The 19962-nt window shown below is 38.2% G+C and overlaps 1 protein-coding gene across 3 annotated transcripts in view; it reads right to left on the bottom strand.

The window, feature by feature from the left end:
* Nucleotides 1-19962, bottom strand: part of TTC29 (tetratricopeptide repeat domain 29) — a 183415-nt gene that overhangs the window by 127553 nt on the left and 35900 nt on the right. For all 3 annotated transcript variants that reach the window (XM_023733572.1, XM_023733573.1, XM_023733570.1), the window contains 2 exons: nucleotides 19011-19234; nucleotides 15404-15589 (listed from right to left, as the gene is read on the bottom strand). In XM_023733572.1, coding sequence (XP_023589340.1) covers nucleotides 15404-15589; nucleotides 19011-19234 — 410 coding nt within the window. The remainder of the gene's footprint in view (nucleotides 1-15403; nucleotides 15590-19010; nucleotides 19235-19962) is intronic.

Here is a 19962-nt window from a genome sequence, read left to right as displayed (position 1 = left end):
TTTTTTTAATTAGCTAGTTTTTAAAATAAGTTGGTTTTTTCTCCAATTAAAAAAAATTACACATCACCAGATAACCAATTCTAACAGTGTGAAAGGGCCTAAAATGTAAAATAAGTCGCCCCATCATTGCACATCACCAGTGTCCTTCTCCGAAGGATGCCCTGGTTGAGATTTTGTGTATTTGATGGGTTTTAAATCCTCTCAACAGCACTTACATCTCTATTAATTTTTAATAAAATGAAAGAGAAAATAAAATACCACACTAAAAACTGATATATCCTTTGCATTTCTTTTAGTTATTAAGGCTGTTTTTCTAATAAGCCGCAAACATTGTTCCATAACAAATAAGAAATTACAATGAAATTCCTATCAATTTTCAAGTGGCATCTTAGATGATTAAATTATTATATTTTAGACCTTTTTTTTTTCCTCACAGTGGCTGAGAGTTGAATACTGTGATAATCAAGTGCCAGAGAAGAAAAATTTTCACCAAATGAAGTCATATTTATAAATGGAATACAGAATAAGATAAAAAGCCAGAACTCTAGGAAAAGTATTGTTTATATGAGATATTTTAGAAGAAATACAACCAGAATTCTCCTGAGAAGGGAGGATGGCGAGACTTCAGCTCCCTTACTTTGGACACGTCATCAGGAAAGACCAATCGCTAAAAGGACATCAAGTTTGGTAAAGCGGAGGGTCAGTGAAAATGACAGAAACCCTCAATAAGATGGGTTAACACAATAGCCACAACAATGGACTCAAATATACCAATGATCATGAAGATGGCACAGGACTGGGCAAGGTTTCATTCTGTTATACAGAGGGTCGCCATGAGCTGGAGTCGACTCAACGGCAACTAACAACAACCATATGAGACATTAAGAAGTTTCTGAAAATCTCCTTGTATTTTTTAGACAGTATTCACTTGATCATCACCCCCCAATAGTTGTTTTATCCTTCAGAGTTGAAAATGAAGGGACATTACATTCATCACATGTGAAGTCATATCACTCCATCATTGGTATATTCCTTTTTATTTTCTGAAATAGCATCTTTTGTTACTTAAGGAAAATTATTAACATCATATTGACTGTGATTGAAACAGTTATCTCCAAAGAGAAGCAAAAGGTACCATCACTGTATACAATAGTTGTCCTGTCTTAGCCTGTAGTTAGTAAGCGCCGTCATCACCAATATTGGAGAAGCAAAGGGAAAGCAGGAGCAGGCCTATGTAATCCATATGTAATCAGGGATTACAGGCTGGATGTAAAGGCCACCCACAAATCAAAAGGATAACTGGAACCAAGAGCCCACATCCAGGGCAAATCTGCGGTCAAAGCAGAGAGTAGACAGAGTGTGTATAAGAACAGTCCTGAGAGGCTTCTTTGAAGGCAGGCCTTCACTCAAGACAACGAGAACCGCCCACTATGGCTGTGCCTCCAACTAGCCTAACATATAGACCACTGAACAGAGAAAACAACCTTCCCCCTTCATACTTATCGCAGTGTCTGGTGCACAGTAAACATTTATTAAATAAAATTACAGGTCCCTGGGTAGTTCAAAGGAGCCCTGGTGGCACAGTGGTTAAGAGCTCAGTTAGTAACCAAAAGGTCGGCAGTTTGAATCCACCAGCCACTCCTTGGAAACCCTATGGGGCAGTTCTACCCTGTCTTACAGTGTCACTGTGAGTCAGAATTGACTCGACGGCAGCGGGTTTGTTTGTATTTTGGGCGGTTCAAATGGTTAATGTGTTTGGCTGCTAAATGAAAGCTTGGAAATTCCAGTCCACCCAGAGGCACCTTGTAAGAAAGCCCTGGCAATCTACTTCCAAAAAAGTCAGCCACTAAAAACTCTATGGAGTATAGTTCTACACTGACACAGGTGGGATTGCCATCAGAACTCAGTCAGAACTGAGTCAAGGGTAACTGGTTTACACATATATAGGGCTTGGGATTTCTGTCATGGAATTAGTTGTGGAAAGCTGCCACAAGAAAAGATGTTTGCTCTCGGAGCCAGGAAGTTCTTGGGTTTATGCATACTTTGGCTTTGTTTCCCTAGGCCAATGGGAGTGGTGTTCAGCAGGTGTCCTTTAACAGTTGAGGGAGCAGGGAAGAGGGATCTAATGGATGGTTTCTGACAGTCTGGCAGAAGATGGATTCACAAATATGGAGTGTACAAAGAGAAATACAGAGGGGAGGTGCAAGGGAAGAAAATCAGGCTGATGATGACAGTGATGAGGAAGGGTCTTGGGGGTTAATTAGTCAAAGCAGAGACAGAAACTGCACCCTAAACGAGTAGATCTTAATTGCCGTATTGAGGCCCAGATATGCGTCCTCATCAGTTCTGCCCCGTGTTGCAAATACTTTTTTTACAACAGTAAATAACCAAAGTTTTTAAATGATTTACATTTTTTCATATATAACATTGATGTGTCATTATTCATTTTAAAAAGTGTTACTCTAACCCATTTGAATTCTAATATACTTTCTCACTTTGAGTCGTGCCACATCAGCAGATGAAGGTCTCGAAAGCTTGACTCCATACACGTTATTAAGGTCAACTCTACTTTGAGGAAGCAGCTCTTCCCCAGTTGTATTTCGAGTGCCTTCCAACCTGAGGGGATCATCTAGGTTGTTTCTATCTTGTGGCTTCACCATCTCCATGTAAAGTCTTTATGGCCGCCATGGCAAAATAGAGATAGCATGGAGAAGTGACATCTGCTTCTCCATGCCTCAGGCTGGAACTGACTGCTTTTTTCTATTGGCCTTAATTAGCATTTTTATAGTATCCATCACACAGCACTCAATAAATGGTAACTCTTACCATTGCAGTTATTGGAATACAGTATTTTGAATGCCTGGATAAAAGTCTATCATAATTACCATAATTAACTATTCCCTATTGTAGGACATTTCTATTGTTTCCTTTTTTTTAAACTATTACAAATACTACTGTTAAATATATATATATATGTCTTTATTGAAATTCTTTTCTTCATATCTGATTATTTCCCACAAGTGGAAATAGGGCTAAAGAACACAGACATTTTTGAAACTCTTGATACACATTCCCAAAATGTCTGCTAGAAATATTGAGCTAATTTATCCTATTACCAGCAATGTAAGAAACATTGCTTAACTTATTCACATTTCACAAGCATTGCATGTTATCTTAAACAAATAAACAGACAACTCTGACTCCTCCACATTTGTATCTGGTGCATTCTGTACCTGTCTTCTCAGCACCCTCACCCACAGTATTGTAAGAATCAGAGTACTGGCTTATCTCTTTTATTAAACAAGGGACCATAAATGTCTTCTTCATCCATGGATTCCTAGCACTTAGCCCAGGGCCTGGTACACAATAAACATCTATCAAATAAAATTACAGGTGTAAAATGATATCTATTTAATGCTTTAATCTGTCCTTTTTAGTATGTGTGACTTTTTTCATATTTACTATCCAGTTTTTCTTCTCTCAATTGTCTTTTCACTTCCTTTACTCTTTCTTCTACTGGTGTTTTACTGGTTTTCTCAACCATCTGTAAAAGCTCTTTATATAGTAATGATATTAAGCCATTATTATATTTGTTTCAAATATTTCCTAGTTTTTATCTTTTAATTGAGTTCTTTAATAACAAAAATTAATTGTCCAATCTCTCACATTTTGTTTCTTATAGAGGAAAATCTATTACCCTAGCCTAATGCTTACATAAAGAAAAGAAAATCCTTACAACCAGACCAATAAACAACATCAAAACAAATGGTGAAGAAATTGAAGTTGTCAAGGATTTCATTCTCTTGGATCAACAATCGACACCTATGGAAGCAGCAGTCAAGAAATCAAATGACGGATTGCATTGGGCAAATCTGCTGCAAAATACCATACCTCTTTCAAGTGCTAAAAAGCAAAGATGTCACTTTGAGGACTAAGGTATGCCTGACCCAAGCTGTAATATTTTCAATAGCCTTGTATGCCCGAGAAAGCTAGACAATGAATAAGGAAGACAGAAGAAGAATTGACGATTCCAATTGAATTGTTGGTGAAGAATATTAAATATACCATGGACGACCAGAAGAACAAACAAATCTGTCTTGGAAGAAGTATAACCAGAATGCTCCTTAGAAGCAAGGATGACGAAGACGTCATCTCATGTACTTTGGACATGTTATCAGGAGGGACCAGTCTCTGGAGAAGGACATCATGCTTGGTAAAGTAGAGGATCAGCGAAAAAGGGGAAGACACTCAACGAGATGAACTGACACAGAGGCTGCAACAATGGGCTCAAACATAGCAACGACTGTGAGGATGGCGCAGGACTGGGCAGTGTTTCATTCTGTTATACGTAAGGCCTGACTGGAGCACTAAGGGCTATTTCAATCTGTGTATTTTAGCTTCTACATTGTCTTCTCTCTTTGTTTTCATTTTGTGTCTCCCCCATCCCCCATTTTAGGAGAGTGTTTCAAGTTTGTCCTCAACATCACTGGTTCGATTTTCCATGATGCCAATTTAGTTCTTTACTTTTTGTACTCTGTACTTTACTTCTACCAACATATTTTATCGAAAACCTTCCTTATTTCATCTGACACTCATTTTCATTTCATCTGGTTCTATCCTTCTTACTTGTATCTTTCTGAAGATGCTAAGCATTTTTCTAAAATTATCATTTTTACAGGTTTGTTTTTTACCTGAGTCTTCTGATTAATGCTCTGTTTCCCTTGCATTTCCTTCATCCTTCAGCTAAGAGGGATCTATTTATTTCTGGTATTTTGAGGCAAGCACAGTGTTCTGTCTCCCTTTGGTGGTACTAGTAGAATCCCCCTGCTTCTACCTACAATTGGCTGGGGTGGGGGTAGTCAGTATGAACAGCATCTCACTCGGTTCCAGCGTCTAGCAGGCATTCTTCTAAGATTGTGATTCAATCTTCTCTTCCTTTAACTCATTGGCTCTCTTCTACATTGATCAATTCTTGACAACATCTAGTCTTTGGAGTTGGAGCTTCCTTTGAAGCTTATTGTCTTGCTCATTTTTCTGTCTTTATCCTAGTTCTTAGAGGACACGACTTCTACGTCCACATATCATATTAACAGCACTCCTTATCCTTATCTTAAAGATCTAAGAAGTAAGGTTAACTTGCCCGACTAATCCTCTGCAGACTATCGTTAGGCGTCGTCAAGTCGGTTCCGACTCATAGCGACCCTATGTACAGCAGAATGAAACACTGCCCAATCCTGTGCCATCCTCACAGTCATTGTTATGCTTGAGCCCATTGTTGCAACCACTGTGTCAGTCTGCAGACTAGTGTCTCAGAAAAGGAGATGGACTCTTACAAAGCTCCATGGAAACCAGATAGACCCAGTTCTTAAGGTAATCAATCCTGACTTGTTGAAAAACTTGAACCTAGTCCCTCAATCCTGAGAGAGGACGGGTTGATGATCCCCTAAGTATAAATGCCTGTTTGGCAAATCTTTGCTATCTGTATGCCCTATCTTATCGCAGAAACATAAAGCACAGACCTCAGCCCCCTATCACACAGGAGAAGGGCTGGTGCTATGAATGAATGCTGAGATGGCAGGATAGAAATGGAAACAAAGCTTGTTTTGTTGTTGTTAGGTGCTGTCTAGTTGGTTCCATCTCATAGCGACCCTATGTATAACAGAATAAGACACTGCCATGTTCTATGCCATCCTCACAATCGTTGCATTGCTTGAACCCATTGTTGCAGCCACTGTGTCAATCCATCTCGTTGAAAGGCCTTCTCTTTTTCACTGACCTCCTACTTTACCAAACAAGATGTCCTACTCCAGGGACTGGTCTCTTCTGACAACATATCCAAAGTACGTGAGACGAAGTCTTGTCGTTCTTTTTTCTAAGGAGCAGTCTATCTGTATTTCTTGAAAGACATATTTGTTCATTCTTCTGGAAGTCCACAGTGTTTTCAATATTCTTCATCAACACTATGATTAAAAGGCATCAATTCTTCTTCAGTCTTCCTTATTCATTGTCCAGCTTTCCTATGCATATAAAGCAACTGAAAATACCATGGCTTGGGTGTGGTGCATCTTAGTCTTCAAAGTGACACCTTCGCTTTTCAACATCTAAAGTGGTATTTTGCGGCAGATTTTCTCAATGCAATGCATCATTTGATTTCTTGACTGCTGCTTCCATGGGCGTTGATTGTGCATCTGAGTAAAATGGAATCCTTGACAACTTCATTATTTTCTCTGTTTATCATGATGTTACTTATTGGTCCAGTTGTGAGGATTTTTGTTTTCTTTATGTTGAGATGTAATTCATACTGAAGGCTGTAGTCTTTGATCTTTATCAGTAAGTTCTTCAAATCCTCTTTGCTTTCAGCAAGCAAGGTTGTGTCATTTGTGTATAGCAGATTGTTAATGAGTGTTCTACTAATCCTTATTTCACATTCTTCTTCATATAGTCCAGCTTCTCGGATTATTTGCCAGCTTACAGAGTGAAAGGATATAACCCTGATGCACACCTTTCCTGATTTTAAACCATGCAGTATCCCCTTTTTCTGTTCATACGACTGCCTCTTGGTCTACGTGCAGGCTCTGCATGAGTACAAGTAAGTGTTCCGGAATTCCCATTCTTCACAATGTTATCCATAATTTGTTACGATTCACACAGTCAAATGCCTTTGCATAGGCAATAAAACACAAGTAAACAGCTTTCTGGCATCCTCTTCTTTCAGCCAAGATCCATCTGACATCAGCAATGGTATCTCTCATTTCATGTGCTGTTCTGGATTCAGTTTGAATTTCTGGCAGTTCTCTGTCTATGTACTGTTGTAACTGTTTTTGAATTATCTTCAGCAAAAATTTTACTTGCGAGATGGAGCCAACATGGCACCTTAGACAGAAGCATCATGCCATTCCTCTATAGCAAAGACTCAGAAAACTAAGTAAAACAGACACAAATGTCAATCCTGGAACCCTAAGGGTCAAATGAAGGGATAAATAACTCACTGAATGGAATAAGAAAGTTACAGAGAAGAGAGAACAAGGACAGCTACAGTGTGGAGGTCACCTACCACATAATGCGGCACAGACTCACCATCTTGGACCCCTCAGTCACCAAGAACAGTGCCCAGGAAGTATAGGAAGGCAACTTCACTAAGCTCACAGAAGGAGACAGAGCACTCGGTAACCGGGGATACACGCTTTCCCACTCCGCCACCCTTCTTCCCTCTGTGTGGCCTCCAGAAGATAGGAAATAATAAACATCAGAGAAGAAATAAATGAAATAGAGAATAGAAAAACAACAGAAGGAATCAATAAACCCAAAAGTTGGTTCTTTGAAAGGATCAGCAAAATCAATAAACCATTGGCCAAACTGACAAAAGAAAAACAGGAAAGGACAAAAATAACCCAAATAAGAAATGAAATGGGGGACATTACAACAGACCCCACTGAAATAAAAAGGATCATAACAGAGTACTATGAAAAACTATACTCAAACAAATTTGAAAACCTAGAGGTAATTGACAAATTTCTAGAAACAAACTACCTACCTAAACTAACACAAACTGAAGTGAACAGACCCATAACAAGAGAAGAGATTGAAAAGGCAATAAAAAAAAAAAAATCCCAACAAAAAAAAAGCCCTGGCCCAGATGGCTTCACTGGAAAATCCTACTAAACATTCAGAGAAGAACTTACACCATTACTACTCAAACTACTTCAGAACACAGAAAAGGAAGGGATGCTTCCAAATTCATTCTATAAAGCCAGCATAATCCTGATACCAAAACCAGGCACAGACACCACAAAAAAAGAAAATTACAGACCAATATCTCTCATGAATATAGATGCAAAAATTCTCAACAAAATTCTAGCCAGCAGAATTCAGCATCATATCAAAAAAATAATACACCACAACCAAGTGGGATTCATACCAGGTATGCAAGGATGGTTCAATACTAGAAAATTAATCAATGCAATCTACCACATAAATAAAACAAAAGAATCACATCTCAATTGAGGCAGAAAAGGCATTTGACAAAGTCCAACACCCATTCCTGATAAAAACTCTCAATAAAATAGGTATAGAAGGGAAGTACCTCAACATAATAAAGGGTATCTATACAAAACCAGTACAGCCCTGGTGGCACAGAGGCTAAGAGCTACCACAAGCTACGGCTGCTAACCAAAAGTTCAGCAGTTACAATCTATCAGTTGCTCCTTGGAAACTCTATGGGGCAGTTCTGCTCTGTCCTATAGGGTCACTATGAGTCAGAATCTGGGTGGGGAGGAAAAAAAAAAAAGACAATAGATAAGTGGTAACTTTGGTGAATGGTAAGATAGCACACAATAGTAGGGAAGCCAGCACAATTTGATCAAGGCAAGGCCATGGAAGCTCCATAGACACATCCAGACTTCCTGAGGGACCTAATTACTGGGCTGAGGGCTGGAGACCAGGGTCTCGGGGGGCATCTAGCTCAACTGGCATAACATGGTTTATAAAGAAAATGTTCTGTGTCCTAGTTTGGTGAGTAGCATCTGGGGTCTTAAAAGCTTGTGAGTGGCCATCTAAGATATTTCACTAGTCTCACACCATCTGGAGCAAGCGAGAATGGAAAAAACCAAAGACACAAGGGAAAGATTTGTCCAAAGAACTAATGGACCACAACTACCACAGCTTCCACCAGACTGAGTCCAGCACTAGATGGTGCCCAGCTACCACCACCAACTGCTCTGACAGGGATCACAATAGAGGGTCCCAGACAGACCTGGAGAAAAATGTGGAACAAAATGCTAAGTCACCGAAAAAAAAGACCAGACTTACTGGTCTGACAGAGACTGGAAAAACCCCGAGAGTATGGCCCCCGGATATCCTTTTACTCAGTACTGAAGTCACTTCTGAGGTTCACCCTTTAGCCAAAGATTGGACAGGCCCATAAAACAAAACAAGATTAAATGGGCACACCAGCCTAGGGGCAAGGACAAGAAGGCAGGAGGAGACAGGAAAGCTGGTAATGGGGAGCCCAAGTTCGCAAAGGGGAGAGTGTTGACAAGTCACAGTGTTGGCAATCAATGTCACAAAACCATATGTGTATTAATTGTTTAATTAGAAACTAATTTGCTCTGTAAACCTTCACATAAAGTACAATAAAAAAATTTTAATTGCATGTGATACTAATGATATTATTTGATAACTTTCACATTCTGTTGGATCACCTTTCTCTGGAATGGGCACAAATATGGATCTCTTCCTGTCAGTTGGCCAGGTAGCTGTCTTCCAAATTTTTTGTCATAGACAAATGAGCACTTCCAGCACTGCATCTGTTTGTTGAAACATCTCAAATGGTATTCCGTCATGTCCTGGTGTCTTGTTTTTCACCAGTGTCTTCAGTGCAGCTTGGAATTCTTCCTTCGATACCATCAGTTCTTTGTCATATGCTACCTCCTGAAATGGTTGAATGTGGACCAATTCTTTTTGGTACAGTGATTCTGTGTATTCATTCCATCTTCTTTGGATGTTTCCTGTGTCGTTCAATATTTTGCCCATAGAATTCTTCAATATTGCAATTTGAGGCATAAATTTTTTTCCTCAGTTCTTTCAGCTTGAGAAATGCCAAGCATGTTTTTCCTTTTTGGTTTTCTAACTGCAGGTTTTTGCACATTTCATTATAATAGTTTACTTTGTCTTCTAGAGCCACCCTTTGAAATCTTCTGTTCAGCTCTTTTACTTCATCATTTCTTCCATTCGCTTTAGCTACTCTACGTTCAAGAGCAAGTTTCAGATTCTCTTCTGACATCAGTTTTAGTCTTTTCTTCCTTTCCTGTCTTTTTAATGACCTTTTACTTTCTTCATGTATGATGTCCTTGATGTCATCCCACAACTCATCTGTTCTTTAGTTATTAGTGTCCAATACCTCAAATCTATTCTTGAGGTGGTCTCTAAATTAAGGTGGTATATATTCAAGGTTGTACTTTGGCTCTCATGGACTTGTTTTAATTTTCTTCAGCTTCAGCTTGAACTTGCATATGATGACATTGATGGTCTGTTCTGAAGTCAGCTCCCTGCCTTGTTCTGACTGATGATATTGAGCTTCTCCATTGTCTCTTTCCACAAATGTAGTTGATTTGATTCCGGCGAGGTCACCATGTATAGCTGCCCTTTATATTGTTGAAAAAAGGTATTTGCAATGAATAAGTCATTGGTCTTAGAAATTTTTATCATGTGATCTGTGGCATCCCTTCTATCAGCAAGGCCATATTTTCCAACTATTGATCCTGTTTTTTTGTTTCCAACTTTTGTATTCCAATCACCAGTAATTATAATGCATCCTAATTGCATGTTTTACCAGCTTCAGAATGCAGAAGTTAGTAAAAATCTTCAATTTCTTCATCTTCAGCATTAGTGTTTGGTATGCAAATTTGAATAACAGTCGTACTCACTGTTCTTTGTAAGCATATGGATATTATCCTATCACTGACTGAGATGTACTTCAGGATAGATCTGGAAATATTCTTTTTGATGATGAATGTGATGCCATTCCTCTCCAATTTGTCATTCCCGGCATAGTAGACTCTATGATTGTCTGATTCCAAATGGCCAATACCAGTCCATTTCAGCTCACTAATGCCTAAGATATCAATTTTTATGCATTCCATTTCATTTTTGACAGCTTCCAATTCTCCTAGATTCATACTTTGTACATTCCACATTGTGATTGTTAACGGATGTTTGCATCTGTTCCTTCTCATTTTAAGTCATACCACATCAGCAAATGAAGGTCTCAAAAGCTTTACTCCATCCACTTCATTAAGGTCCACTCCACTTTGAGGAAGCAGCTCTTCCTCAGATTTATTCTGAGTGCCTTCCAACCTGAGGGCCTCATCTTTTGGCCCTATATCTAACAATGTTTCACTGCTATTCATAAGGTTTTCACTGGCCAATTTTTTAAGAAGTAGATAGCCAGGTCCCTCTACCTAGTTTGTCTTAGTCTGCAAGCTTTGTTGAAAACTGTCTTTCATAGGTGACCCTGCTGGTATTTGAAATACTGGTGGCATTTCTCCTAGCATAACAGCAGAAACAAAGCTTGGCCATATCATACTGCTATTGTACCCTGACTCCTTATCACGCTAGAACTTCCTTAATTATACAACATCCAATGAAAGGGCATTGGGAGACTAGTACACTTGCTGCTGGTTCCGTCTTTGAGTTCTCTCAAAGCAAGGTTGTTGCAGTAGGTGAGTGCTGTTTGTTAATTTATCTAGTTTGCAAGGCACCTATCCAGGCACAAAACAGGGACTTCTGGAAGCAAGTCAAGGCACCAGAGAGAGATCAGAGACCTAACTTGTGGTAGGAAGAGTATACTTGGGGTGGTGTGGGTAGCCATCAGAATGGCAAGCCATTGACTGCTAGAAGGAACTAGCCTTGCAAAATCTTAAGTAGTGGGAGATGTAGGGGGTTAAGACAGTCAGTGGTAGAATTCTTCTTTTTTTTTTTTGGTGATCTTGGAAGGTGTTGCCCAGGATGAGTGGACACTTCACTGAGAGGAAAGCTGAAAAGCTGAACCACCACTCCTCATAAAATTACATTAAAAAAAAATAAGACACGAGGGACTGCCTTCATCATGATCACTAAAGAATGGGTGGAGAAGATGTTAGGGGAGGGTGCGAATCATCCACAAGAAAGGGATGAGTGGGTCCCCAAATTCTAATTCCTCCCCATGAGATCAAGGGACAGTGCCTTACAGTGGTGATCTCCTCCATAAACCTGTTGCTGGATCTGCCTTTCAGTACGGGATGCTTTAGGGGAGACATTAGCCATTCTAGTGTCTTAATAACTCTACCCTATTCATGGTGTTTCCTGGCTTCCTAGAAAGCCCCATTGAGATATATGACCTAGTTTCTATCCAAGAAATTGACTCTCAACACTAAATTCTAGGATCTGAAGCTGAATAAGACAACTTAAGGGCAGCTCTTCCCTCTTCCTTCCTTAAGAAGTTTCCTAGTCAGTGAGGAAACCTGGGGTCAGTGTTGTATATTCTGGTTAGCTTTTACTCAAACTCTATGTTGCAATCACAGATGTAGACCTTGTGAACTGGAAAATGTGCACTTCTTAAACTGTTCTTACCATGGTCTTACCCTGTCTGCTTTCTGTGAATATGATTATTACCCTGGGGTTGTCATCCACCATCTATTCCTAATGTTATCCTCCTGGTGTCCTACAGCAGTCAGTACCCAGACTTGGTGATGAGATTCAAAGACCTTATGGGATGAAACGGAATGGGTTGCTGACAGAGTGGGAGATAATACCTAGAAGTCACCCCTCAGAAGGAGGGGAGGAAACCATAATGAAATTGTGGTCTGAAATTAAGGGTTATCATGTCCAAGACTGATCCTGTCAATTGTGATCTATGAATAAGGTGTCAATTTTGAAAGAAGATACAGCAACTGATTTGGTACAAGTGCTTGTCAGTAGAAGACTACTCCATGCCTTCTACCCCAGCGATAGATCTGAAGATATTCAATTTGAAGAATGAGACCACCAGCCCTTAAGCCAGTGAGAGCCAGGCCACACTGTATACTAGGGCCCCATTTTTAGCAGCAGTGAGAACTTGAACCCATCTGCTATGCTAGACTCTGGCCAGCGGGCTCTGGGTAAAGTTCTGGTCACATACGTGCCCACTGGGCTGAACACTGCCACTGACTGCAACCATGTGCCCTGTCCCTGTGACTACAGTTTCCACCCATGTTAAGGATTTGCTCTACAGTTTCCTGAGGGTGCTGGAGGCCTGCCCTGGACGGCAGCCTGCTTGGTTGGGCTCTGACATCTGTCTCACTTTGCCATCTGCCAGCTGGTATCTTGTTTCAACCTGAATGGGTACCCCTGCAAGGAGGATGCTTCCACCTGCCTCTAAGCACAGCTATCTCTTAGATGTTCGTGTTTTCATTTGAATCCCCAGACCAATTAGATCAGATGTGTGTAAACTACACCATAGTCATCTCAGGGGGAACCCTATAGCAATAATCTACACCATGGTCATCTCAGGGGGAACCCTATAGCAAGGTGAGACCCCACTCTACTCTAGCTATATATTCTTGACATTCTTCATGTTTACTCTCTTTATGAAAAGTCTACTCCAGATTACAAAAGCTATACAGATAATTTTCAACATCATTAGGTATATCAAACACTCCAGTTCAATATGGAAATTTCATCAACACTGACTAGTCATTTTATCCATTAGATGTTCTATCTATTAGACATGGTTCCTAGGGCTTATGAACTGCTTAAAGGAATAGGAAAATACTTTATAAATGACGAAAAAAAAAAAAAAGCTTCTAACAAAATACTCTAAATTGAAAGTAATTTTAAAAGCGAAAGTCATTCAAAAATTTTCACAGACAGCACATTCTATTTGTTAAGGCATATGGGTGCATTTTGTCATGATACTGGGTGGGCATCTAAATGTGAGCAAGCCAAGGACCTGTGAATGTCATTTCACAGTGGCCACACTCTGATCATATTTCCCCAAATCATTTTCACTCTCAGACCCCGACTGTCTGCCACTAAAATGGTATGAACAACAATGGTGCCTGCTGGGGTTAGGAGGCACACCGATAATTGCTGAATGAATGAATAATTGAATGAATAAATGAAAGATGCAATAAATAAAACATTCAATAGAAGTGCTTTATCCCCTGGTGCTAGGTTCTAAATAAATTTTTGCTAAATGAATGAATGAATTTTGCTCCAATCTGTAATTTCATGACTGCAAAGAACTCTATTGCATGGCTGTTGCTTAATATATTTAACTAATTGCCTATTATGAGATATTATAAATAGTAGTGCAATGGATATGCTTAAATATATTCTCTTAAATAATTTTCAATTGTTATTTAGGAGCTAAATTAGTGTAGCAGCTCCCTAATCATCCTTCCGCCTTCTTTTCCCTCCTCCTACAGGGTACATCACAGCCAGATCTACATCTGCATTTATAAAACCAGTTGCCATCAGGTTGATTCCAACTCAGGGAGACCTCATGTGTGCAGAGTAGAACTGTTCCATCGGGTTCTCATGGCTCTGACTTTTCAGAAGCAGATTGCCAGGTCTTTCTTCCAAGACACCTCTGGATGAGTTTGAATTACTAACCTTTCAGTTAATAGCTAAGTGCTTAAGCATTTGCACCACCCAGGGACTCCTTCTATATTACATCTATATCTGTGCCTATGTCTATGTCTATCTAATATTACACTAATTTCCTTCCCTGAATACATAGAGGCTTAAGTTCAAACTCTGAGCTTATTTCTCATCACTGCTCAGAAATATATTTTCCACTTTAAACAGATTGTTCTTCCTGTCAGTTCCTCTAATTACACCTTAGTGTATGTGATTCCCTCACATAAAGTATATTCCTATTTGTTTACCTGCCTAAAATCTCAAGTCCTTTGCCAATCCCTACTGCTACCATAATGCTTTTCTAGAACCCAGTCCATATGACTTCGTACTTCTCTGAATTTTTATGGCATTCCTTGTCTCTATCACCTTTTAGCCTTTATCACACTCTGTGTTAGAATCTCATTAACTGTGATTCCTGAAGCACAAAAGTCTTCTTTCCCCCTTTTCAAGCTCCTGTGCAATCCTAGGCACAAAATAAGAAATATTTTTCACTTAACTCTTTTGTCAGAGGCAAAACTTTTGTGGAAAATGAGGCAGTTCTTTGAGGGAAGGAATAGTATTATTCACAATAAAGTATTTTCATCTTTGCATGTATTTCCTTGGCATATTACCTACCCACCATCCTTCTATAAATAATTTTAATTCTTAAATTCCTGTTTGCCATCATTTTTAAGGCACAATAAAAAATCAGTTTCTGAAATTTTTTTTTTTGATTACTGTAGACTTTGAGTTGTTTTAACATTATTAAGTATGAAATTATATTTAAAGGAGCATTTTTTTTCAGAAATCATTATAAAACCACCATAGGGTGGTATCTGAAGTATATAGATATTATGTGTTTTTATACAGAGGACCTGGGACACTAGGAAAATCACAAAGTATACCTTTCCTTTTCCCAAACATTTTCATACAGGAGGAATCAAGTTAAAATGAACCAAGAGGGCTGTCATGAAAGGAAAAAAAAAAAAAAAAAATCAGAAGGGTGCAGCACGTGGCCTGAGGGGTGTGTGGAGAGGGTGGGAGAAGGCTTTCTCTCTGTGATAATGCTGGGAACTAGGGTGGGAGGTATGATGGCAAGGAATTCTGAAGCTGATTCCACAAGTCACACTCCTTTATTGTTTGCTTTCAGTCATTTACATTTTTATACTGAAACTCAGGTCTTTTTCTTCACCCTCATGTGCTTTCTGATTGCCTGGTTCCTGGATCCCCCAAATCACCCAATGCAGTCAGGCAAACGCCCACTTACCATCTTCCTCGTAGAGAAGGCCCATGTGTGCATGCGCTTCGGCTTCTTTCTTTCCACCGTCAATTTTGATCAGTTGAGCAATCTTAAAACATCGTTCATAGAAGTGATTCCTTACCCACTTGTCTTCAGGAGTATTGAAGTAACAGGCCAGAGCATACAAGTTATTATATACATCTTCAAAGTATTCTTCAAAGAGAGAAAAACATAAGCTGCTTTTAAAAAAAGTCTTATGAAGCATCCCTTCCAATGGCAAAACAATATAGTGACATTTATTTTTTAGTCTTCCTCAAAAGATTAAATATTTTTAAAATCAAATCTAAATGTAAAAATTAAATTAATGCATTTTAACTATTAAAATAACTACATTAATAAAGGCTATTCAGATGAGTAAAGCCATAAAAAAATTCCCAAAACTTAGAACATGTTAGAAATGGATGTATTAGGAGGTTAAAACACTAGACTTATATAAGATAAAGGATAGGATAATACTTACTAGCAATGTGCTCTTTTTTTTTTTTTTTTTTTGGAGGAAATGAGTACACAGTATCATCAAATACTTTTCCTGTTTAAAGTTTCAAAGGTATTTATAGATTCCAGAGAAAGCAGTGTTTCTTAGTCATGGCAAAAAGATGATGTATATAAAGAAAGCTGAGAGGAAATGGATCTATCAAAGAATTTTAAACCAGAAGGGGGAAAAAAAAAATTCATGGGGCAGAGAGATACAAGATATAATGATCAGGCTGAGCTTATATAAACTCTACACACTTTAGATTTCAGCCATGTTAAGAAACAGTGGATTTCTATACTTTTATTTTCTATAATTTTTTTCTGCCAAAAGTGCATTAATACTAGACATCCTTCTCACTCAGACAGCAGTTAATTACTTAAATTCTTTCTAATTTTTTTTTCTAAAATTGACTATATGTACCCAAAAAAGTGCGTTACTAAGTTGTGAATCAGTCGTATCAACCCCACTGCAATAGGAAATCTGAATGAAAATATTGTGCATTAATTAATTTTGTCTTAGTTGTGTGAACCACCTTCTAATAGTGATTATGCACAAGTTCAGAATCTTTATGTCTCTTTGCATTTGTGCTGAAAGCAGAGTTGTAAATATGTGGTGGCCTCTGGGTTATTTTTCCAAGGAATTTTTGTTGTTGTTGTTGTAAAATATATGTAACGCAATATTTGCCAGTTCAACATTTTTCAAATGCACAATTTAGTGATACCAATTACATTGCCAAGAAATTTTTATAACAATCATTATCTGTTAGAATTCACTGATATTAATTATTCATATTACTAGAAAATCAACCCATATATTCCTGCAGGGATTATAATTATTAAAAATATTTATACATTGACCACTAGTACTCTTACAAGAGTGAAATCAAAAGGCTCAGAAAAAAAAAAATGAAACAGGCTAATTATAACAAAATGTAGCTTTTAAGAACTGTGCATAAATCACTCCGTTTCAAATGAAATTTGTAAAACCTATGCCATTCCTTACGTAAAAGAAACAAACCCGTTGCCGTCAAGTCAATTCCGACTCATAGTGACCCTATAGGACAGAGTAGAACTGTCCCACAGGCTTTCCAAGAGGCACCTGGTAGATTCGAACTGCCAACCTTTTGGTCAGCAGCCTGAGCTCTTAACCACTGCGCCACCAGGGCTCCCTTTTCTTTATAAATACTTCATAATTATGTAGGAATTAAAAATAAAAAAATTTAAAAGGCTTCTATATTTTTGAACGGGCTGAGGAGTCTATAAGGCTATTTTGCTTTTTAAGGGCACTCATGATAGGCAACAGCTTAGGCAAAAAGTAAACTGCTACTTATTTAAAACAGATACTCTCACATCAGAACTGACTTCTCCTTGTGCTTATCTTTCCATCCTGAATCTCCTCCCTAATACAAACAGAGCACTAAAGTCTGTTTCGTAATATTGTATATTCTTTGTCATAGTTACTAATTAGAAAGTTATTGTTTTTAAAAGCCCATAAGTAAAACACTTTATTCTCCATTAAACAAACAAAAGCTATATAAAGTGCTTTCAAAAAAATATGTGGTCCGGAAATAATTTTTCTATCAATAATTCAGCCTTAATAGAATAACATTTGATAAAGGTTTGGGTTTATTTTTTTAGAATGAGTTATATAAGTTATTAAGATTTCATAATTAGAAACTACTAGTCATAAAAGCTATTTTTCTATGGAAAATGGAGTATTTTTCAGTATATTAAGTATAAATGAATGTATTCAAGTTTTGAATCTTTGGACAATCTATATATGGCCTGTACCCTTTACCTTCTAAGCAGCCTTCTTGCTTGTAAACCACTTCCTTGTATTGCCAGCAAGTATATTCAAAAGATCAAAACCAATTCCATTGTTGTTTATTATTTAGACAAAAATTTCTTACTACACTCTCCAAAAAGGAGATTCTGTGATCAAGTAACTTTGGGAAATGCTCTTACTAATTTCCTCCTTTGGGTGAACCATCATATATATATCAGCACGTTAAAGGCCATGTTAAGTCCTGTGGTAAGTCAATCTATTTAACTTCAACGTTAATTCACCTGCTGTTTCCTAAACATTTATCCGGACAATTACTTTTGCTTTATTTTGCATAAACACATAAACATTCTATGGAACTCTGCATGAATAGAACATACTTTGGGTATCTTAAACAAATGTTATTCGGGGAAAAAAAAAGTGCTGCTCAACTCTTGACAATAATTTAAAGTCAGGTATAAATATGTTTGAATTATCTATTGATTTGGTTACCCATTGCTATTATTGCCATCCCTTCCCCAGCCCCATGGGGCTCAAGGCCCTACTGATAATGTTACAGATGGTACAGAAATGACCAGCTTACTTCAAATACTTCTTTGCCATAAAACAGCAAGTGATGTTTTGTAAAGTAGTTTAAATAACTCTAGGTTACTGGTCTCTAAGTCTCAAGAGAAGAACTGATCTGAGAGGACTATTGATAGTACCATATAGCTTTGATTAAATGAACTTCATTGTGGTCCTAGAGTGATGGTCTTTCCAACGTGAAGCAGTCAGAATGCTCAGAGATACACTATTTCAGGATAATTGTCTCAGACCCTATGGGGTGGAATCTTAAGAAACTATTAACATGTGCCTACTAATATAAACTCTTCTATTTAATTCTAGGAGTTTTGATTAAACCTTCAAAGCCCATGATATAAATACTGAGAAATCAGTGTAATTCTTAAATTATAGAATTCTTTGAAAATACTGTTCAGTTAAAGTCAGTATTCAGATTATATAGAAAGAAAAACTGGTTAAATTTATAATTAAGGACTTAAAAGACTTTAATCTATTGAAAAGTTCTGGAAATTAAGTGCTATATGTTGTCTCTCCTGGCTTAGAATGACATCCCCAGGATCTCCCTGTGTATGGGCAGTGCCGTGATTCCGCATTCCTCATCATTTATTCCATAAATATGCTTAGTTGACGAGGCTAAACTGTGCTAAGTTGTCTTAATGTCTCAAATTCATACAAGGAACAATCTGGAATCTTCCCTCAGGCGCTCGCGGCTCCAGCTCCCGCTGCTGCACCGCTGCCCATGATCCCTCCGCTTACCTTTCCTTTCAGCGTTCTCAGCCCTGGTCAGGTAGTGGTAGAAGTGATCCAGCTTCTCGGGCTGCTCTTCCAGGGGTTTCTGCAGCCAGAAGATGGACCTAACTTTCGCAGCCTCCCTCAGGACGTCCCACCTCTCCATCAGAGCAAAGAGCTCAGTAAAGGACTTATGATAGCCCTCTCGCAGCATGTCCACACAGATGTTCTTCTTGTACGAGTTCCTGTAACTGGGAATAAGAATCAGAACACACAAAGCTTTATTTTAATCTTTCAAATCCGCACAGTGTTTTTATCCTCTAATAATTAAAGGTTGAATCACACTGCCTTTTTTTCGCCTCAGTGAAAGAACTGAAAGCTATCAAAACATCTGTGTCTGTAACACAATTGAGTAACTTCAGTTGAAATTAATGAAAGATGCCAGAAGCTATCTAAAATACAGTAATTCTAATGAAATTATGTTATAGCAGTTCCAGAGTTGAGCTCCCTGTTGATAAGAACAAATAAGTTAGCTGACTGACAATATAAAAAAATACTTGGTACACCAGCGCCCCCCCCCAAAAAAAAGCCAATAAGCCAAGGAAAAATTAAACATTCCATTTAATATCAAAACAATGCAGCTGACTGCTTAACCACTGTGCCACCAGAACTCCTGATGTAGTCACTATATTAAGGGTTTCAGTGTATGCTATGGTGGTCTATTCATTCACTCATTCATTCATGCAGAAAATATTTATTGAAACCTATCACATTTTTATTTCCAATCAGGATTAAGTTAATGATTGTTTAGGTTAATTCACGTCTAATGTCAATACACAAGGAGCTCTACAAGAAGATGAAATGTTAAATGCTATCCCATTTACTCATTCAACAAAAGCTACTGAGTTTCCTACTAAGTGCCAGACACTATTCTGGACCAAACAGGTTTAATGCCCTTGTGCAATTTGCATTCTAGAGG

Source organism: Trichechus manatus, unplaced genomic scaffold (genome assembly GCF_000243295.1).
Source record: "Trichechus manatus latirostris isolate Lorelei unplaced genomic scaffold, TriManLat1.0 scaffold00059, whole genome shotgun sequence".
In the NCBI taxonomy this organism is placed as follows: Eukaryota; Metazoa; Chordata; class Mammalia; order Sirenia; family Trichechidae; genus Trichechus; species Trichechus manatus.
This window is presented reverse-complemented; position numbering and strand designations above follow the sequence as displayed.